The sequence below is a fragment of the Heloderma suspectum genome, chromosome 1 (genome assembly GCF_057233095.1).
Source record: "Heloderma suspectum isolate Gila_16-S chromosome 1, 16-S_ref, whole genome shotgun sequence".
Classification (NCBI taxonomy): Eukaryota; Metazoa; Chordata; class Lepidosauria; order Squamata; family Helodermatidae; genus Heloderma; species Heloderma suspectum.
The window spans coordinates 387,988,037-388,006,790 of record NC_139458.1 but is presented as its reverse complement, the minus strand read 5'-3'; the positions used below and the strand labels follow the sequence as shown (position 1 = coordinate 388,006,790).

At 40.8% G+C, this 18,754-nt stretch overlaps 1 protein-coding gene across 26 annotated transcripts in view; it reads right to left on the bottom strand.

Annotated features, from left to right (window-relative positions):
* The window catches only part of BABAM2 (BRISC and BRCA1 A complex member 2), a 205,778-nt gene that overhangs the window by 31,955 nt on the left and 155,069 nt on the right, over nt 1-18,754 (bottom strand). For all 26 annotated transcript variants that reach the window (XR_014786900.1, XR_014786899.1, XR_014786894.1 and 23 more), the window contains one exon: nt 1,390-1,543. Coding sequence is in view for 17 of the 26 variants with exons in the window: in XM_084828564.1 (XP_084684690.1) it covers nt 1,390-1,543 (154 nt within the window). In the remaining 9 variants the exon portion in view is untranslated. The remainder of the gene's footprint in view (nt 1-1,389; nt 1,544-18,754) is intronic.

Sequence of the window (18,754 nt, the reverse complement as noted above, 5' to 3'; positions counted from 1 at the left end):
AGACCCATACTTAGGTAATGTATAGGGCAGATTTAGGTGTCCTTTGTATTTTTGTATGAAGTGTTGTTTCTAAAAGTTACTCTGGTAGTTATATGCCTTTTATTCCTCTTTCCCTTTCCCCCACTGTAAATACACCTAACACCTATCTCAAGAGTTGTGTGTGCTTCCTTCCGAGTAAGCCTTAGTACTAAATCCAGTGCCTTCTGCTACTGTTTAAAGTTTTAGGCTTAGGGCTTGAAATAGAGGGTGCTGGCTTGGGCCTATATTCCTAAGCCCTAGGGGTGTCCTGCAAAGTCTGAGTCCCCTGGGCTCAGGCTGAGGTAGATGTAAGGGGTGGTGGCAGCCTACTTTGGTAATTGTTTGTCCCTGTATACACTGCTGGGAGCCAGGGTGACCCCCTTCCTCCCCTCACACCTGGACCTCTGAGAACAATGGGTGGAAATTCCTGTGGATGAGTCAGCAGGAACCAGCCCTCTTAGATGCACCAATATGTGTAATATTAAGCTACCAGCTGGATAGTACATGGACACTCCCTGAAAACCTAAGTGCTTTTTCTAGTGCCCCATCTAATCAAGCTATCAGGACCATTCCTGTCAACTGGAGTAAGATGGAGAATGCTTTTACCTAACAGAAACACCCCAATCCAGGTATCATCTTTAAACTACCCCCAGCAAACCTTCCAACTGGAGGTTTGGGCTGAAGTATCATCAGTAAGCAGATGACATGCAGCTCTCTCTTTTCTATCATCTAATGCCAGGGAAGCAATAGGTGACTAGAAGCAATTCTGGGATGGATGAGGGCACACTAGCTGACACTTAATCCAGACAAGACAGAACTACTGCGAGTTGGAAAATCTGCTGTTCTGGATGGAGGCTTGCAACCAGTTTTGGATGTGTTTGTGCTCCCCCTTATTATCTTAGGCTGGTTTGTCAGCTATAGCCCTATTTAGAGAAAGTGTACCTTGCCTCAGTTACACATACTTTGGTTACATCCAGACTTGATTACTGTAATGTGATCTATGTGGAGCTGCCTTTAGGGTTAGAAACTTCAGAAACTTCAGCTGTCAGAAACTTCAACAGGTACAGAATGCAGCAACAACAAAGTTTGTTGGGGCCAGGAGTATGGATGGAGTCAGGAAAAGTGTTGTGATCTGGGATGAAGGAAGGGGAAGAAGTCTGGATGTGAAGGGGTAGGAAGAAAAAGGAACGCGCTCTGTGTGTGTGTGTGTGCGCGCGCGTGCGCGCATGTGTGTAAGAAAGGAGTTTTGAGATTAATTATCTCCACGTCTCTCCCAATCAAATTTGACAGGCACTTAGCAAATTCAAAACAGCAGGCAACTTAATATGAAGTATACTACACATCTATCTCACAGAAAGAAATATGACTTACTTTGCTCTTTTGGCCATCTCATTGCCATCCCATCGTGGACTGTAGGGGTAGTTTTTCTGGGCCTGGGAATAGAGCTCTCCACTGTTAGTGAAGTGATAGACAGATTGAAATGTTAAAGTTGGTTGGTCCCGAGGAAAGTACAGCGGCAGGTCAACTACAGAGAAAGAAAAAGATGATACATCAGAGATTTTTGTTTTTTCTTGCTTTCATCTTTCTTGTATAAGAAGTCTGCAAGAAAACTCATAGGGGCTGATCACACAACATGCTAACCCACAGTCAGTGGTTGAGTGTTTTGAACCATGGGTTGTTTGTTGAACAGTGGGTTAGCGTGTTGTCTGAACCCAGGACATTTTCTTCTTGTTAACAATGCAGTGTGGCTTACTTTTCTTGAACAAACCACCTTGAGAACCCATGGTTTGTTGTTGGGTTGTTCACGGTGGTTAACAAGCCACACTGCATTTTTAACAAGCCACTCTGCAGAAAATGTCCTGGGTTGGGACGACACACTAACCCACAGTTCCACAAATAACCTACGGATCAAAACAACCCACACTCAACCAATGAGTGTGGGTTAGTGTGTTGTATGAACTCAGCCACAGATTAAGAAACACATTCAAATTAGATAGATGCTTAGGGAATGCTCATTTTGTTTCTAGTTCACATTTAATATATAGTTGCACTTAAAGGATTCTTTAAAAATTATTGCTCATGTTTTTGTTAGGTTGGTTACACAAACATGAGACACATAGGGGAAGTTGAAAATATTTTTATACTGGATAACATTACAAAACAATACATATACACAGAGCAACATATTTTACCGATGATGTATATATTCAAAGTCAGTGTTTTATAGGATTTTGCTAAAAAAGGTAGACTTTGAGGCAGATGAGCAAACCATCCTATAGTTGTGTGTCACTGGGGATTAAATGGCGTCACAGATGCACCTACAGTGGCATCCTCTGTGAGGCTAATTAATCCAGCCCATGTTGTGTGTCTATTCCAACACCAGCCTTAGTTCTGACCCATTTTTCACACATCTTAAATTCTGTTCTATGCTACAGTTTTGCCTTCACCATTTCTGTCAAGTATGGCAAGTGTTTTGGGCATAGGAGATCTAAGCCATGTTGCTTTGCTAATGCACAGCATTAGCTCAGTATGCCAGTACATGACGTTGTCTGCATGTAGCATTGCTTGAACTCATGGAAGAAACTAAGTTATATGGTTAGTAAACAGACAGTGCTATCTCAGGCCTTTTAAGGAACAATGAAAACACACAATCTATTTTACTTTGATTTTCCTAACGGGTGTCTGGCGTGGCCTGAAACCAACTCTTTTACACAACTAAAGTTGGTTCAATAAACATATCTGTCTAATTCCATACTTACCCAGAGCCTTTATAGATTAATTTCTATGCTTGTCTATGTAATATCCATAGTTTCAAAAATTTAACATTATGATCAATTATAGCTTCCTTTCAATCAAAGAATTAAAATGGTTTTATAAGACTTAGAATGGTAGTTCTTTACACCCACTTTGGGGGGGGGGTGAAAGAGGAAGGGAGGGAAAGGGTTTACACACTGAATCAAAGTCATAATCTTTATGAGTACCCAAGAATTTTGATGCTAAGAAGTAAATTGGCAAAGGCATATACCAAAAACATCTTTCTTGGGATATACATCTATACAATCGCTGACCTGAACATATTTTTATTCAAATTAGGCATTCTTCTGACTGCACATGCAGATAACAAAATAAATCAACAGACTAAAGAATGATGAGTCCAACAAGTCCTCTTTCATAGATCACTTGAACTTTAGAAAAGTTTAGTTATTATACTTATTGTGATGCACATTTTTTGCATCATCTTTAGTAACAGCTGGGAACTCAAGAAATCCAACAAATGTTTTGGAAGATCTTAACATATAGCAATCCCACTTGGCCGAATCTTCACTGAAAACAAATGCTCCAAATATGCAACTACAAAAAATGCTGAAGAAAGAATAGCTTCTTGTTACAGTGAACAAATTTCAACTATTTGCATTTGTAAGAGTTGGTGCATACAGAATGCTTTTTTGCTAGAAAATTAGTGTGTATTAACTAGGACAACTAGCGATGTACATTTATGGCTTCATTTTACTATGCTTCATAGGAATCTTGCATCTAGAAAGAAATTCAAAGGACCAATTAGGGCTGCAATGTTTAGTTAATTGATCCACTTCAAATTGCATCCCAAGCAGCTCTTCCCCTCTGTGGTTTTAGAACTCTGTGTGGAAAGCTGCTGGGGGGGGGGGGAGGAATGATCTGGAACAGAGAAATGGCAGCTGAGTTTAGCCCCCTCTGCTCTCCATTTTAAATACTCATCTCTCAAAGTTGCTTTTCATTCAAAGCAAACATACATTACTGAGGCTCAGTCATGTATGCGTGCATGTAATGTGTAGTAGACTCTTAGCGCGCTTTCCTATGGAGATACATGTCAGCCTCTGAACTCAGAGGCTGATGTCTATCCAATGCAGGGTGGCCAGAGAATGGAGGCAATCCTCACCTCCGTGCTCTGGCTGTCATGCATTTTCAGCTAGATGCATGATTTCATGCATCTACCTGGGGACTTCAGAGCGGTGGAATGCACCGCGTGGTGCATAGGAAGCCTCATAAAGTGGCTTCTGCAGTCTCCTCCCCTCCCCACTCCCAGAACTGCCCCCCTTTCGCCCTCTCTGCGCTCCATTTCTGAGTGTGGAGAAGTAGCTGGCACAGAAAGACCCATGACGGCTATGAGGGGAGAGGGAGTGCGGTTTCTGGGAACCGAGCTCAGAGCCAGCGCTCCAACCTTGGTCCCAGGAACTGAAAAATCCTAAACAGTGTCTAATGGCCATAGGATTACTCCCTCTGTCTTTCATTGTTATATAGGGGGATGGAGAATCATTCTACATGCCAGCTTATAGTGATGGTTATACCCTTAGGAAAGGCTTTTTGGGCGTTTCAAGGTGTTGCAGTGGCTGGGTATCCCTGTTGTGTGAGCATCCCTGTGCTCATGTGGCATTGAATAGGACCCAATATACTTAACAGATAGTACAACAGCTAGCATTAATGCAATCAATTCTGTTTGGGGGCAAAAAGAACATTTGGAAAGTAGAGGAGAGGATAAAAATTCTTTGTCAGCCTTTTAAATCAAGTGGCTCACTGCTATCCTATGAAGTCATTTATCAGTACACAAACAATTTGCCTCAGAACCATTATTCTTAACATCTAAGAATAAAAAAGTCTGTTCTGCTCTATGGGGTCAATGTAAACCACTAAACCTGGGCTACAATTTTGAGGTTAGAGCTTACTTTGTTGTTTGTGCTTTGTAGTTACAGTTAATTTCCTTTATGTGTGTTGTTATTTTTTAAATTACTTTTTCTCAAGTATCGGTTTCTTAAAAGGAAAGCCAAATAGCTGTGTGCAACTGGTATAAAGCGATGAGAAAGGATAATAAAACTTCAGTGAAGAACGTTAACAACAATATCTGCTGTATTCGTTTCATTTGGTTTAGAGGTTTTTTTTACTGAAAAATTCCAAGTCTCCATTATCTTGATGTTTAAAATTTCTGACTTACTGAAATAGGCAGTAATAGCATTTTTTCTCCTATTAAGTCAAAAGCTTTGTTTTAAGAGCAAAGTATATTGCATTGAAGTCATGTTTAAAAGCACAATAGAGACAAGACTGTCAATTCAGAGAAGCTTTCACTTGAGGTGATTAGCCTTTCAGCAATTGCAGTAATTTTTCCCCAACAGAAGGACTGTTTCAAAGAAAAAGAAAAGATAAAGGATTGTTCTACTTAACTAAAAAACCCCCCACAGGGACATTGTAAAGATTCAATTATGTCCAGTTATCAAATCGATGTGCACAACTAAGTTGCCCTCCCTGCCCATGCCTTCTTAGCTTCCTTGCCCACAGCACCTGTGCATTTCCAGCACCTCTTCTGCTAACACAGAGGTCCTCTCAGTCTCAGCTAATATCCAGTTTCTTTCAGATGTTTCCTCTCCCAGGTTTATGAAAACATACTTCTGTGGTCTTGAAATGTACTGCTGCTGCTACTTCTATTATTATTATTATTGTTGTTATTTCCATAAACAGATATGCAATTTGTTTATTTTATTAACATCATATCCCACCTTTCCTCCAAAGAGTTCAAGGTGGAGCACATGGTTCCCCATCTACTTTTGTCCTCACAACGATCCTATAGGCTGAGAAGTAGTGACTAGCTCATGGTTACCTGGCACTTCAGGGATTTGAACTTGGAACTCACCAGTCTGATTTAGATACTAGAACCACTACACCAGATGGATTCCCATAGCACCATCACTGTATACAGTGCTTTACCAGGTAACGTAAGCAAAAAAAGTTAGGTCCCTGTCTCCAAAAGCTTACAATCTAAATGTCAACAGTGGACACCCAACAAGAGGTAGAGAGGCAAAGGAAAAGCAAGCGGAACAGGTGCAGTCCAACTTACATAGGTTTTGTTTCAGTTCGGGGTGAATTGTAGGTGTCTCAGCCAAAGTCTTAACAGGATAACTTTGAGGAGAGATTTGAACAACGAGCAGGTGGCGGCACTATGCAGGTGTCGTAGGCGGGAGCTTAGAGTACGAGATAGAAAGGGTGGAGGCACTTGAGAGGAGGACACTTTGACAGTAGAGGTGGAAAGCGCTGAGGGAAAGTCATGGGGAGGGATATGGCAGGACATAAGGGCAGACAGACAGGATGTGGGCAAGACTGCGGAGAGCTTTAGAGGTAAGAGCAAGATGTTTGTGATAGATATAGAAGGGACTAGAAAGCCATTATAGAGATATGAGGAAAGGCATCATTTGATCTGAATGGAGTGAATGATTTTGACAACGGAATTAATTATGGATAGAGATGAGAGGAATGAGGTGTGCCAATGGAAGGCAATAGAGCAGGTTGAAGTAGACAAGGTAGGAACTGATCAGAGCATGAATCTGAGTTTTAGCCAAGTGGATGAAAAGGAGGATTTTTACAATGTAGAAGTAAAATGATTTGGCAACAAACTGAATTATACACAAAAGAATTCTACATAGAAATTTTTCATTTATCTCTCTCTTCTTTGCCCCTCCCATTCAATCTCATTGGTGATCATAGATTAGAATAAAGAACAGCTCTGATGATAAAAAAAATTCTGACACCAGGATGCGTAAATATTTTAAGTAGTGACTACACAGTCAAAGCCTGCATGAAATCGCTTTAAGTGAGAATCTGATATCTGAATTAGGCAAAACCATGCATAAGTTTTACATGTTTGCTAGATAAAAACACTGTGCTTGCATTTGCATTCAATGCTGCAAGTACTATTTCCAAACAAGAGTTGATTCATAGGAACTTGGTGCTGTGTCTGCAGACAATAGATGGATGACTCATGTCTGTAAATTCCTGGAAGTGCCAACAGACCCCTTGCTTAGTCATCTTTTTAAGGGATGCTGAGTTCATGAGCTCTGTAAGCCATAATAAAGGCATCTAGCTGTATATCAGGTTAAAAAACACACATTCTGAATAGCACAAATAAAGATTCTAAAAATAACTTCATACATGTGAGTCACTACACCTAACAGGTTTACACAATATTTCGCAATTACTGATTTTAGGAAGTTACTCCTTTTTCCTCTATATCAGGGGTAGGTAATCTGATACCCTCCTGTTGTTTTTGTCTACAACTCCCATCAGCTCCAGTCAGCATGGCCAATTGTCAGGGGTTATGGGAGTTGTAGTCCAAATATCTGGAGGGGATAGGGTTGCCTACCCCAGGTCTACATGAAGCCCTCTGCTCACTACAAAAGCCAGTGTAGGTTCCACAGCTTGTAGTGGTCTCTGCTGGCAAATATGAACTGGAGGGGATCAACGTGTCCTGAATCACTCTGCCCACTGATGGAACTGTACATTTTTTTCCTGTAAGCCAGTCACTTGGATGTATCCAAAGGGTAAATCAAATTTTCACATGATGGCATCTGTGTACAAAGTAATTTCCACATTGAAAAACTAAATTTACTAGAGAAAATACTAACTTAAAAACAGTTTCTATAATGCAATAATGTGCTGGGTGTGCGTGTTTGTATGTGCATGTGTGCAATGGGGAAAACTGGCTCCAGCCTCATACATGGAAGTGGCCACATCAACAATTACCGACAGTACTATGTTTCAGTGTTTGAAATCAGTGTTTGAAATTTCAGTGTTTGAAATTCAGTGTTCTTTTCCTTCCAAGGTAGTAACACAGGTCAGTGAAAATGTAACTCCAGGAGTAATTTCAATACTCTGGGTTTGCCCCATGCTCCCTTTTACTGGGCATTTGACTTTAGTGGAGGGATCTCCTCTTATCCTGTTTGACCTGTAAATTTAGTCAATATATCCTTCCTCCTTTCGTCTTCCTCCCCACAAAACCCCTAGGGAGACCAATAACCTAGCTGATTGCACTGCCCTCCAGCCAGGGAAAAGAGCAATTGTTATAGCCAACAGCAGCAAGCAATATTACCAGCTTGGCCACACTTTAACTTTGTTCCTAATATAAATACCAAATACAAGCTAGACATGTTTTATTTTACTATCTGGATAGTATAAGAATTGGTGTAGCATGAACCAGCTTTGACCCATTACATTTGTCAACAACTCCCATGGAAGCACCTCAAAAAAAGTGCAGCACCCTCTGCAAATGTGCAAATCATAGTGGCCATGTTCAAACCTGGATATTTTCACTCATGGAGGCACAAGTGCTTTTTCCATCAGCAATGGATCCGCACAGAGCCATCCAGCAGAGCTATTCTGAGTTGTGAAAGATCTGTTACAATCCAGGACTGGTGATAGTTGAGAAAGAGGAGTCATTTGCCTGCTGTGACATTACTGCCAGACTACTTTGTGGCTCTGACTTGGATTCCACATTTATAGCAGATCTTAATGATGCAACTTTGGCCTGCTTGTCCTATTGTTGTAGGGATATGTTTCAATTTCAGCCTCAGGATGTGGACAAGATCCTTCATAACACAAGAACAACCACATGTGTGCTTGATCCTTCAAGGCTGATTAAGGTAGCCAGGGGAAGTCTGGTTGAGTGGGTAGAGAGTGGTAAATGCATATTTGGAGGAGTTATGCCATCCAGCCTTAAGGTGGCTGCTGTTAAACCTTTTGTAAAGGTTAATAATTTCTGGATAACTGCAGAGGTTCTTGGATGAAATGGATTACCGAGACCCATGGCAATCTGGCTTCAAGCCTGAGTTTAGTCATCCTAGTAGATTATCTATGCTGGGAGCTACATAGGGCGAGTACATCCATGAACAATATGATCACATGCAGTTTTATTTCTCTTTTTCATCAACTACAAGGGAAACTGTTGAAAATGGCTGGATGAGGGCTACTAAATTGCGACTTAATCCAGACAAAACAGAGGTGCTCTTGGTCAGGAGTCAGAGTCTGGAATAGGAATTCAACCTGTTTTGGATCAGGTAGTGATCAGGTTCACCATTTGGGGGTGCTTCTAGACTCAGCTTTGCACCTGGATCCTCAGATGGTGGCTCTAGCCAGGAGTGCCTTTGCCCAATTTAGACTACTGTACTCAGTGAATCCCATCCTGATGAGATCAGACCTGGCCACGGTGACACATACCTTAGTTCAGCCTTCCCCAACATGGGTTGGGGAAGGCTGGGTTGACAACTCCAGATGTTTGGGTTGACAACTCACACCATCTCTGATCACTGGCCATGCTAGCTGGGGCTGATGGTAGTTATAGTCTAAAACATCTAGGAAGACAACACATTGGGAAGGGCTGCCTTAGTTACATCTAGGTTGGATTACTGAAATATGCTTTATATGGGGCTTCCTCAGAAGAGTCTTTACATTTGCACCTATTTCAGAATGCAGTAGCAAGAATGCTGGGGGATGGGGGTGGGCTCACTTACACCTGTCCTGCAAAAGCTGCACTGAATACTTATTTGCTTCCAGGCACAATTCAAAATGTTGATGATGACCTTTAAAGCCATAAATGGCTTAGCCCGAAGATACCTTAGGGATTGCCACCTTTCATACCAGCTTGCCCATATCCTAAGGTCTGAGAGAAAGGCCCTTCTCTACGTCTCAACTGTGGTGGAAGTATGGTTGACAGGGATGAGAGAATGGCCTTCTCTGTGGTAACACCTAAACTCTTGTGGAACTCTTTGCCCTGGGAGGCTTGATTGGCACTCTTTCTTATGGTATTTTGCTGCATGGGAAAAACGTCTTGTTTAGGCAGACGTTTGTTTTATCAGATTGGTAAGTTTATCTGATGCCTCTGTTTGATCTGCATCAGTCTGATTTTTATTATATTTTTTTCTTTCTTTTTTGGAATGTTATTTTATTATTGGTTTTAATCACTATTAGCAACCTTGATTTGGGTGTAAGCACCGGAAGAATTGTGTGTGTGTGTGTATAATAAATTAAATGTGAATACAAAATGGTATTGCTGGGATCCTGTCACTTTAAGAATAAATTACCGAGACAGCTGAGCAATTGGGTTATTCAGCTTTGCACACGTCTGGCAGCTGGGTATTTGATCAAATCTCTTCAATAATGAAATATAATAAAAAATCATGAAATTTGGAAACATAGCTGGTATTGTAATCATATTTTCCAGGGCAAAGAATATTCCATACTTTCCAAACTGAGGCTCTGACAACTGCACCTCCTGCAAATTATACAACAACATTTCACATGAAATAGCAGCTAATGCAAGGAGAGCATATGAGAAATCAGCTTGCCTCCTACTGACAGGAACTCATTCATTTGCGAAGGCTGTATCAGTGAAAGCTGCCAAGAAATAGCAATTCCGCGCAATCAAGCCATCTAGTGATAACTGCCACTAGGGGTGTGCCATAGCTTAGCAGGAGATAATATTTCATTTAATGGATTTGCGTGCCATCCTTAAGTATAAATATTCTCAGTCATTAAAAAACAATGTCACTAAAAAACAACACAATAAAAAAGCATAATGATGACAGTACCCCCAAAGCCCGCAGATAATACTAGCAACAATACCTCACAATTTAAAAGTTGAAGGCTTGGGAAAATTAAGTTATTGCCTGGTGCAAAAAATACATTAATGTAGGTGCCACCAGGCAATTCCAGGCAAAAATGGGTATGATCAAAAACAAAGATGGCAAGGACCTAACAGAGGCAGAAGAGATTAAGAAAAGGTGGCAAGAATATACAGAAGATCTGTATAGGAAGGATAATAATATTGGAGATAGATTTGACGGTGTGGTCAGTGAGCTAGAGCCAGACATCCTGAAGAGTGAGGTTGAATGGGCCTTAAGAAGCATTGCTAATAACAAGGTAGCAGGAGATGACGGCATCCCAGCTGAACTGTTTAAAATCTTGCAAGATGATGCTGTCAAGGTGATGCATGCCATATGCCAGCAAATTTGGAAAACACAAGAATGGCCAACAGATTGGAAAAAATCGACTTATATCCCCATACCAAAAAAGGGAAGCACCAAAGAATGTTCAAACTATCGAACAGTGGCACTTATTTCACATTCCAGTAAAGTAATGCTCAAGATCTTGCAAGGTAGACTCCAGCAATTCACGGAATGAGAATTGCCAGATGTATAAGCTGGGTTTAGAAAAGGCAGAGGAACTAGAGACCAAATTGCCAATATCTGCTGGATAATGAAGAAAGCCAGGGAGTTTCAGAAAAACATCTATTTCTGTTTTATTGACTATTCTAAAGCCTTTGACTGTGTGGATCATAACAAACTGTGGCAAGTTCTTGGTGGTATGGGGATACCAAGTCATCTTGTCTGCCTCCTGAGGAATCTGTATAACGACCAAGTAGCAACGGTAAGAACAGACCACGGATCAACGGACTGGTTTAAGATTGGGAAAGGAGTACAGCAGGGTTGTACTCTGTACGCAGAACACATCGTGCGACGTGCTGGGCCTGATGAAGCCAAGGCTGGAGTTAAAATCGCTGGAAGAAACATTAACAATCTCAGATATGCAGATGATACCACTTTGATGGCTGAAAGCGAGGAGGAGCTGAGGAACCTCATGAAGAAGGTGAAAGAAGAAAGTGCAAAAGCTGGGTTGCAGTTAAACCTCAAAAAACCTAAGATTATGGCAACCATCTTGATTGATAACTGGCAAACAGAGGGAGAAAACGTGGAGGCAGTGACAGACTTTGTCTTTCTAGGCGCAAAGATTACTGCAGACGCTGACTGCAGCCAGGAAATCAGAAGACGTTCACTTCTTGGGAGGACAGCAATGACAAATCTTGATAAAATAGTTAAGAGCAGAGACATCACACTGACAACAAAGGTCTGCATAGTTAAAACAATGGTATTCCCTGTAGTAACCTATGGCTGCGAGAGCTAGACCATAAGGTAGGCTGAGCGAAGGAAGATAGACGCTTTTGAACTGTGGTGCTGGAGGAAAATTCTGAGAGTGCCTTGGACTGCAAGAAGATCAAACCAGTCCATACTCCAGGAAATCAAGCCAGACTGCTCACTTGAGGGAATGATATTAAAAGCAAAACTGAAGTACTTCGGCCACATCATGAGAAGACAGGATACCCTGGAGAAGATGCTGATGCTAGGGGAAGTGGAAGGCAAAAGGAAGAGGGGCCGACCAAGGGCAAGATGGATGGATGATATTCTGGAGGTGACGGACTCGACCTTGGGGGAGCTGGGGGTGGCGACGGCCGACAGGAAGCTCTGGCGTGGGCTGGTCCATGAAGTCACAAAGAGTTGGAAGCGACTGACCGAATAAACAACAACAACAGAAGATGCCATCAAGACAGCCTTCCTTGGGAGAGAGCTCCATAATCGGAGAGTCACAACTGAGGAAGCCCTCTCCAGTTGCCTCCCAATTCACTTCTGACAGCAGAAGCACTCACAAGAGACTCTCTGGGTGCTTCCAGATGGACAGCTACAAGCACTACCAATCAGAAGGCACTGTGCAGCAACGCCATCTTTTTTTCCTTAACAGATTTTCTGCAGTAAGTAAAGACAGAAGAAATGGCAGGAAAACATAGGAGGGCTACAAGTGGAAGAGGACATCTTCTAGGCTGCCTCTAAAATTCTACGAATGAGGCAGGGTGATGGTGTAATAAAAGCCTTGCCTGGAAGCACCCTATGATGATTATCTCAGTGCATGGACAGGCTGGTGTAGAGATAGGTACCCTGGGCCCAAGCTGTGTATGGCTTTTAAAGGTAAATATTGGCACTGTGGTTGAAAACAGACTGATAACCAGTGAAGATGTTTAACAATCAGCAAGGTATGTTCCACCAACCAGTCTTGCAGTCGTGTTTCAAAACAGTTTTCAAAGGCAGCTCAACATAATACCCACTGCAACATTTTATATCCTTCTGTGATTGAACTCAAGGGTTCCATCATGTAACTCACTGGCTGCCAGGCAGTCTCCCATCCAGGCACTCACCAGATCTAGACTTGTCTTCACATAGAGAGTTCTAATGGTTGTAGGCAGCAAACAATTCTATCGTAACTTTTCCTGCATGATCATTTGTGATGTTGCTAAGAAGCATAAGCATAAGATGCATAAGCGTAAGATCTATGTATTTTAGACTAAGGCCAATTTACAACCTATAAGGGTTTCCTGGCCTTGAATCTAGTTACTCATTGATCTACTTCAAATCATTATTCTTGGATTTAGAATATTAGGAGGGTGCTTAGTACATTAGAAATGCAGATTATGAATCAGGCAGTGTACTATGAAAGTCAGTCAGTGAGGCAAATAGTGATTAATTTACTGGTGCAGATGGCTCTAAGCCGTAGAGATGTCTGCATCAGGTATGCTCCAACAAGCACTGCACACTCACAGTACTTTGCTTGAAACTAACCCAGAATCGTATTACAGGAGAAGCAGTACGCACATTCTAAAAAAACAAAATTCAGAAGTAACTGAAAAGGTCTGCATAGGAAACTGAGTGGTACCTTGTCACTGAGCAAACAAAACCAAAAGAATGGAAGGGGAAGAAAGTAGGGGTTCAATGTGTTAATAATTGCCTATCTGTAGGTGACCCAACAGTACATTGCTTTCTATTACAATAGCTCTATTCATATTTTAAACCTCCTTTAGAGACTGGGCTTGTCTCCCATGTTTATAAATTCTAAGAAAAAGATAAGGTAACTTTATTAAAGGCAAATATATAATCAGATCATAAAAACACAGAAGTTTGACTTTATCTTTCTCCTCAACCTATATTTGACTAAGACCCTCCCATTAGATCAGTTACCTATTCATCCAGAAATAAATTGCTGCACAGCAAACAAGCATTCTTAACAGTTCAAAATATAACCAAAGAGCCAATATGCTTTTGTGCTATGGAAAGAAGTTGGTAGTCCAATCCTGAACATGTTTACTTGGAAGAAAATTTCACTGACTTCACTAGGATATACTTCTTGGAAAGTATGCTTAAAACTGTAACCTTAAAGTTAAATTATGGAGCACAGCTATCACAGTAGTAGATTCTTCTATATTATACCATTTATTACATGTTTTGAGAGAACAGTGCTGGTTTCAGAAATTAAAATCCATACCTACAGCACTTCAAATCTTAGTTACCACTATCTAATTCCCATACAATACATAGTGTACATATTACTAGTAACACAACAAGGCCTGATATTGTTACATTTCCTTGGATGTACACTAAAACCTTTATATTCAAAGAGCTTCCTTTTAGTTCTGACTTTCTATATGACAGAATACTATGGAATTTGACTTCAGAAAGGTAGGAAAAAATAGGGAACTCCAAAACAGAGAAACAAAAATGAAACACACACACACACACACACACACTGAGGTAAATGAGAAAAAGAAATTATTGTAGTCCAGTGTGTTTTGGAACCTAGTGAGCTTTCATTAGGGAATTTCAAAAGGAACATTTCAAATTTGGATGTGCTAACTCTTCACCCTCTTGTTGCAGCATAGGATGTTGAAAAGTCAGCATATCCACATTTGAAATGTTCTTGTCCTGGAAATTCCTTGGTGAAGGATCATTAGGGTGTGAAACATGTTGGACTACAAGAAATGTATTTTTTCTTGTATAGAATCACAGAACTGGAATCAAAATTATGGGAAGTAACAGTTCTACTCTACGCTGCACTTGTCAGACCTCTCCTCTAATGCTGTGTCCAGTTCTGGGCACCATATTTTAAGAAGGATTCAATAAATTGGAACAGGTTCAGAGAAGGGCAACAGTCAGTGGACTAGAAACTAAGTTCCACAAGGAAAGACTGAAAGAACTGGGTATGTTTAACCTTGAGAAGAGAAGGCTGAGGGGGGATATGATAGCACTTTTCAAATAACTAAAGGGCTGCCAAACTTGTTCTTTATCATCTAAGACTGTAGGACATGAAATAATGGGCTTAAGTTACAGGAAGGGAGATTTTGGTTGAATATCAGGAAAAATTTCCCAATGATCAGAGCAGTTACATAATGGAACCAACTGCCTAGGAAGGTAGTGACCTCTCCATTACTGGAGGTATTCAAGCAGGGACTGGACAGCCACCTGTCTGGGATGCTGTAAACTGGATTCCTGCACAGATGGCATTTTTCCCCCTTCATTTTTGCTTCTCAGAAAGTTGGGGCAAAGAAAAAGCACTTGGGGATCCCTGCCCTACACTTGGATACAGCATAACATTGAAAAAAAGAGCTATAGTCATGCATAGGGATGTTGGAAGTATACGTTTAGAGGGTGGAGCTTGGCGAGCTTTTGCTTGCTTGCCCCCCTGAATTCTGACCCAACATCCGCCAGATGGCCGAACTTGGCCCTCGCTGGGTTGGGCCAGCTAGCAGATTTTTGGCCTTTGCATGACTGCAGTGGGGGGTAGGACTCTATGGCCCATGGTGCTCCCCTCTCACCCTCCCACTGCACCACCACTGTCCTTCTCCCTCTGCCAGGGTTGGACCTGGCACAAAGAGAGGGATGACGGTTGCACGCCACAGTGGCGGCGGAAGAGCAGGAGGGGACTGTTCTCCTCCTGCTCTTCCACCATGCTGCCGCTACGCTCAAGTGTCTCTTTCTCCCTCCCAGGGCCCTGGCGGGAGAAGGGGACACTTACGCACAACGACTGGCAGTGGGCAGTTGCAAGTGCCTCCTCCCCCCGACAGGGCCTGTTGCTTTGCTCGGAAGTGCAAGCCAAGCCAGGGGCTCTGGGGAAATGCGGTGAGCCCAAAGAGGGCTGGATTTTCTCGCAACAGCCATCCCTAGCCGTGCATGCCCTTATTAGTGAATACATCAGATTAAGTCCCTACCATGAACACCAACTCAGCAGCAACTAGTTATGTTACTCTAGATTTTAAAGGCCATTCTCTTTTAAATTGGAGGACATAAAGTGTCAAACTTTCTTAAGAACCAGTATGCAGCAGCCCAAGGCCAAGTGTTGAATCCTGGGCTTGTGGCTGAAATACAGCAGGCTACAGCACATGACTTTATTCAATACTGACTTTCCCTCTTGCCCTGGGAAATTTTTAAATTTGAACTGAATCTCTAAGTTTATGAATGCCAGCAGAGGTTTATAAGGCTTGGGAACTCTCTGCCCAGGAGACACAGTCATCTCCCTCTTTGCTTATTTTTAGGAAACAGGTCGAGTCGCTATTGTTCAGTGGCTGACTTGGTTTGGGTGGTTTTATCTTACTGTTGGTGCGGCTTTTATGGATTTGTTGCTTTGAATGTTTTATTGGTTGGTCTTACTGGTTGCTGTTTATTGTGATTTTACATTTATATTGTTCTGTGTATACCGTTAGCTGCCTTGGGTGTCCCAATATGAGCAGAAAGGAGAGATCAAAGTATTTGAATAAATAAATAGAAATGTAATGGTAATACTTTGCAAAACTTAGATTCTTGCATTGAGCAGGGGGTTGGACTTGATGGTCTTATAGGCCCCTTCCAACCCTACTATTCTATGATTCTAATGCTTCAGTGAATCGTCTTATGCTTCTAAAATCACATTATGAAAAGCTAGTTATAATTAATGTTTAGTAAATGACGATTAATTGATTTTATTGACAGGAATCTTTCACATCCATATTCATACACTGTATAAGGAGATCAACAAATCTCTTGAACTGGGTGGAGCTCAGTAATACAAGTTTCTTTCTGTCCAGGTACATCGAACAGTAGCACAGAAATGCTGGGGATTATCTATATAATCTTCTGCCTAGATGAGATTAGCCTATGAAGTCATGATCTCTTTTCTCTCGGGTATAAAAGACATCTTTCACTTGAAGATAAAAGCACACACTTGTTGAAACAAACTGCACATGAACTAATCACAGGCACAATCCTAAGTAAGTTTAGCCAGAAGTAAGCCTCACGGAGTTAAATGGGGCTTACTTACTCTCTAGCCGGTAATTTCAATTGCAGTAATAGCCCTCTTGTGTTTTCCTATTATGAGTTATTCATAAAAAAGTATATGGAAACCTTGTACCTATCTACTTTTTATTATCGCATTAGTATATCATCCTACATTATTAATATTAAATCAATATGACAAATTATTTTGGGAAAAGTGTGGATGATGAGGTGTGCCAACAATTAATTTGCTATAAAATGTTTAGAAGGGCATACCAAGAGATACTCAGAGAGTGGATGACTGTATTGATACTGCAAATCTCAACTGTGAGGGCCTGTTTTTTACAATAAAGTTGTCCCAATTACAGAAAATTACATTTCCCCCATTTCTGTTTTTCAGCTCGTATAACTTCCATATATAAGCAGTAGAAATAGACGGAAAAATAATCATTGACAATAAATATAGTAAAACTAGTTTAATTCAGAATATTAATCAAACACATTTCAGGATAATTTCAGGACAAATATCCTTCCTTCATTATTCATATTGCCCTCTTCAGCAATTATTTTCGTCACTATCTCCATTTACTTAAATCAATACATGCACATTGATTTATATTTAAAGAGATTATCCATAAATTTTCCTACAGAATGAATACTTAAAAAAAAAAACTGAGATATTTTCCAGGCTATGCACATTTTTAAGATCATGAGTAAATTTTTCTCTAACAGATATGTCCCACATTTCAAAAGCCAGTGATGTTCCGTAGGTATCTGAGGTCCCCCACCCACCCACACTGTTGTGCTATTATTACCTTTGCTCCCATGAAAGAAGAACTGCAAACGTTTATTTCCATAGTCTGATTTTGGATGGTCATCCACATTTAAGAGGATATAAAGCAAAACGAATTTTTCAGCTTGTTATTATTGCACTTTTCTTGTACACAATATTGCCAAACAGCTGCATGTTTGGGCATGACAACTACCCATACATGCAATTAGCCAAGCCACAACCCTTCCAACATCTGTCTCACCAAATTCCTTTCTTATATTTTAATTTCTTGGTTGAGCACCTGGTGGGAAATTTGAAGAAGCACTGCTAACTGTTGTGACAAAGAACAAACAATGTGGTATTCTTTACTACACCAGTTGCTGCTGGCCAACAGTGGGAGGTGTTAGTGCCCCCATGACCTGCTTGTGGGCTTACTGGAGGCATCTAGCTGGCCACTGTATGAAACAAGATGCCTGACAATATAGAATTATGGATGGATCCAGTGTGTGTATGTGTGTGTTTCTTCTTATCTATAGTTACAGGACAGGCAGAGTTCATTTTGACAAAAACATAGTCATGTAAAGAAGGGAATAGACAAAACAGATCTGCCTTTCTTGGGACTAAGAGGATTCTAAAGGATGTATCATACTTTTTCCCTCCAGCTGGGAGACCAATTTCAGTATAATAACTAGCGCATATTTTGTTGCATGTTAATGCTGGTTTAAGTATATTTTCCCTTACAGGTAAACAGAATGTGAAGCCAATGCACCTGCGATAGAAAACTACCACTGAAACACTGAAAAATGCACATTTTTACATAAATGCTTCATTTCACAGCAAGGGCCCCTAAGACAGGATTTAGCTATCATTCAAAATGCCAATTTTTGGTTTGGTATTATTTACTTTGGGAACTTTGACTCATCTCATGTGCTGAACTGGGTTTTATGTTTGGCAAAGCTGCTACAAATACGTGTATGTCCTTTAGTTAGTTTATTTCCATGAAAAGCCATATGCTGAATTGGATTGGTATAATTTAATGTATTTGTAGGGATGATTCAAGGACAGGATGAGCAAGAATCAATATTACAGAATAAAATACTGTCAATTTCTTGATCCAAATATAGTTTGCTGCAATAACTCATATTTAATTTTAAAGAAAAGAAGGGAATCAAGTACAGCATTCCATTAAAAGTAACCGAGGAATATAGATCAGCCAAATATAATTACCTGGACTGCAATTGGGCCAGTACCTTAGGGTTAACATCCT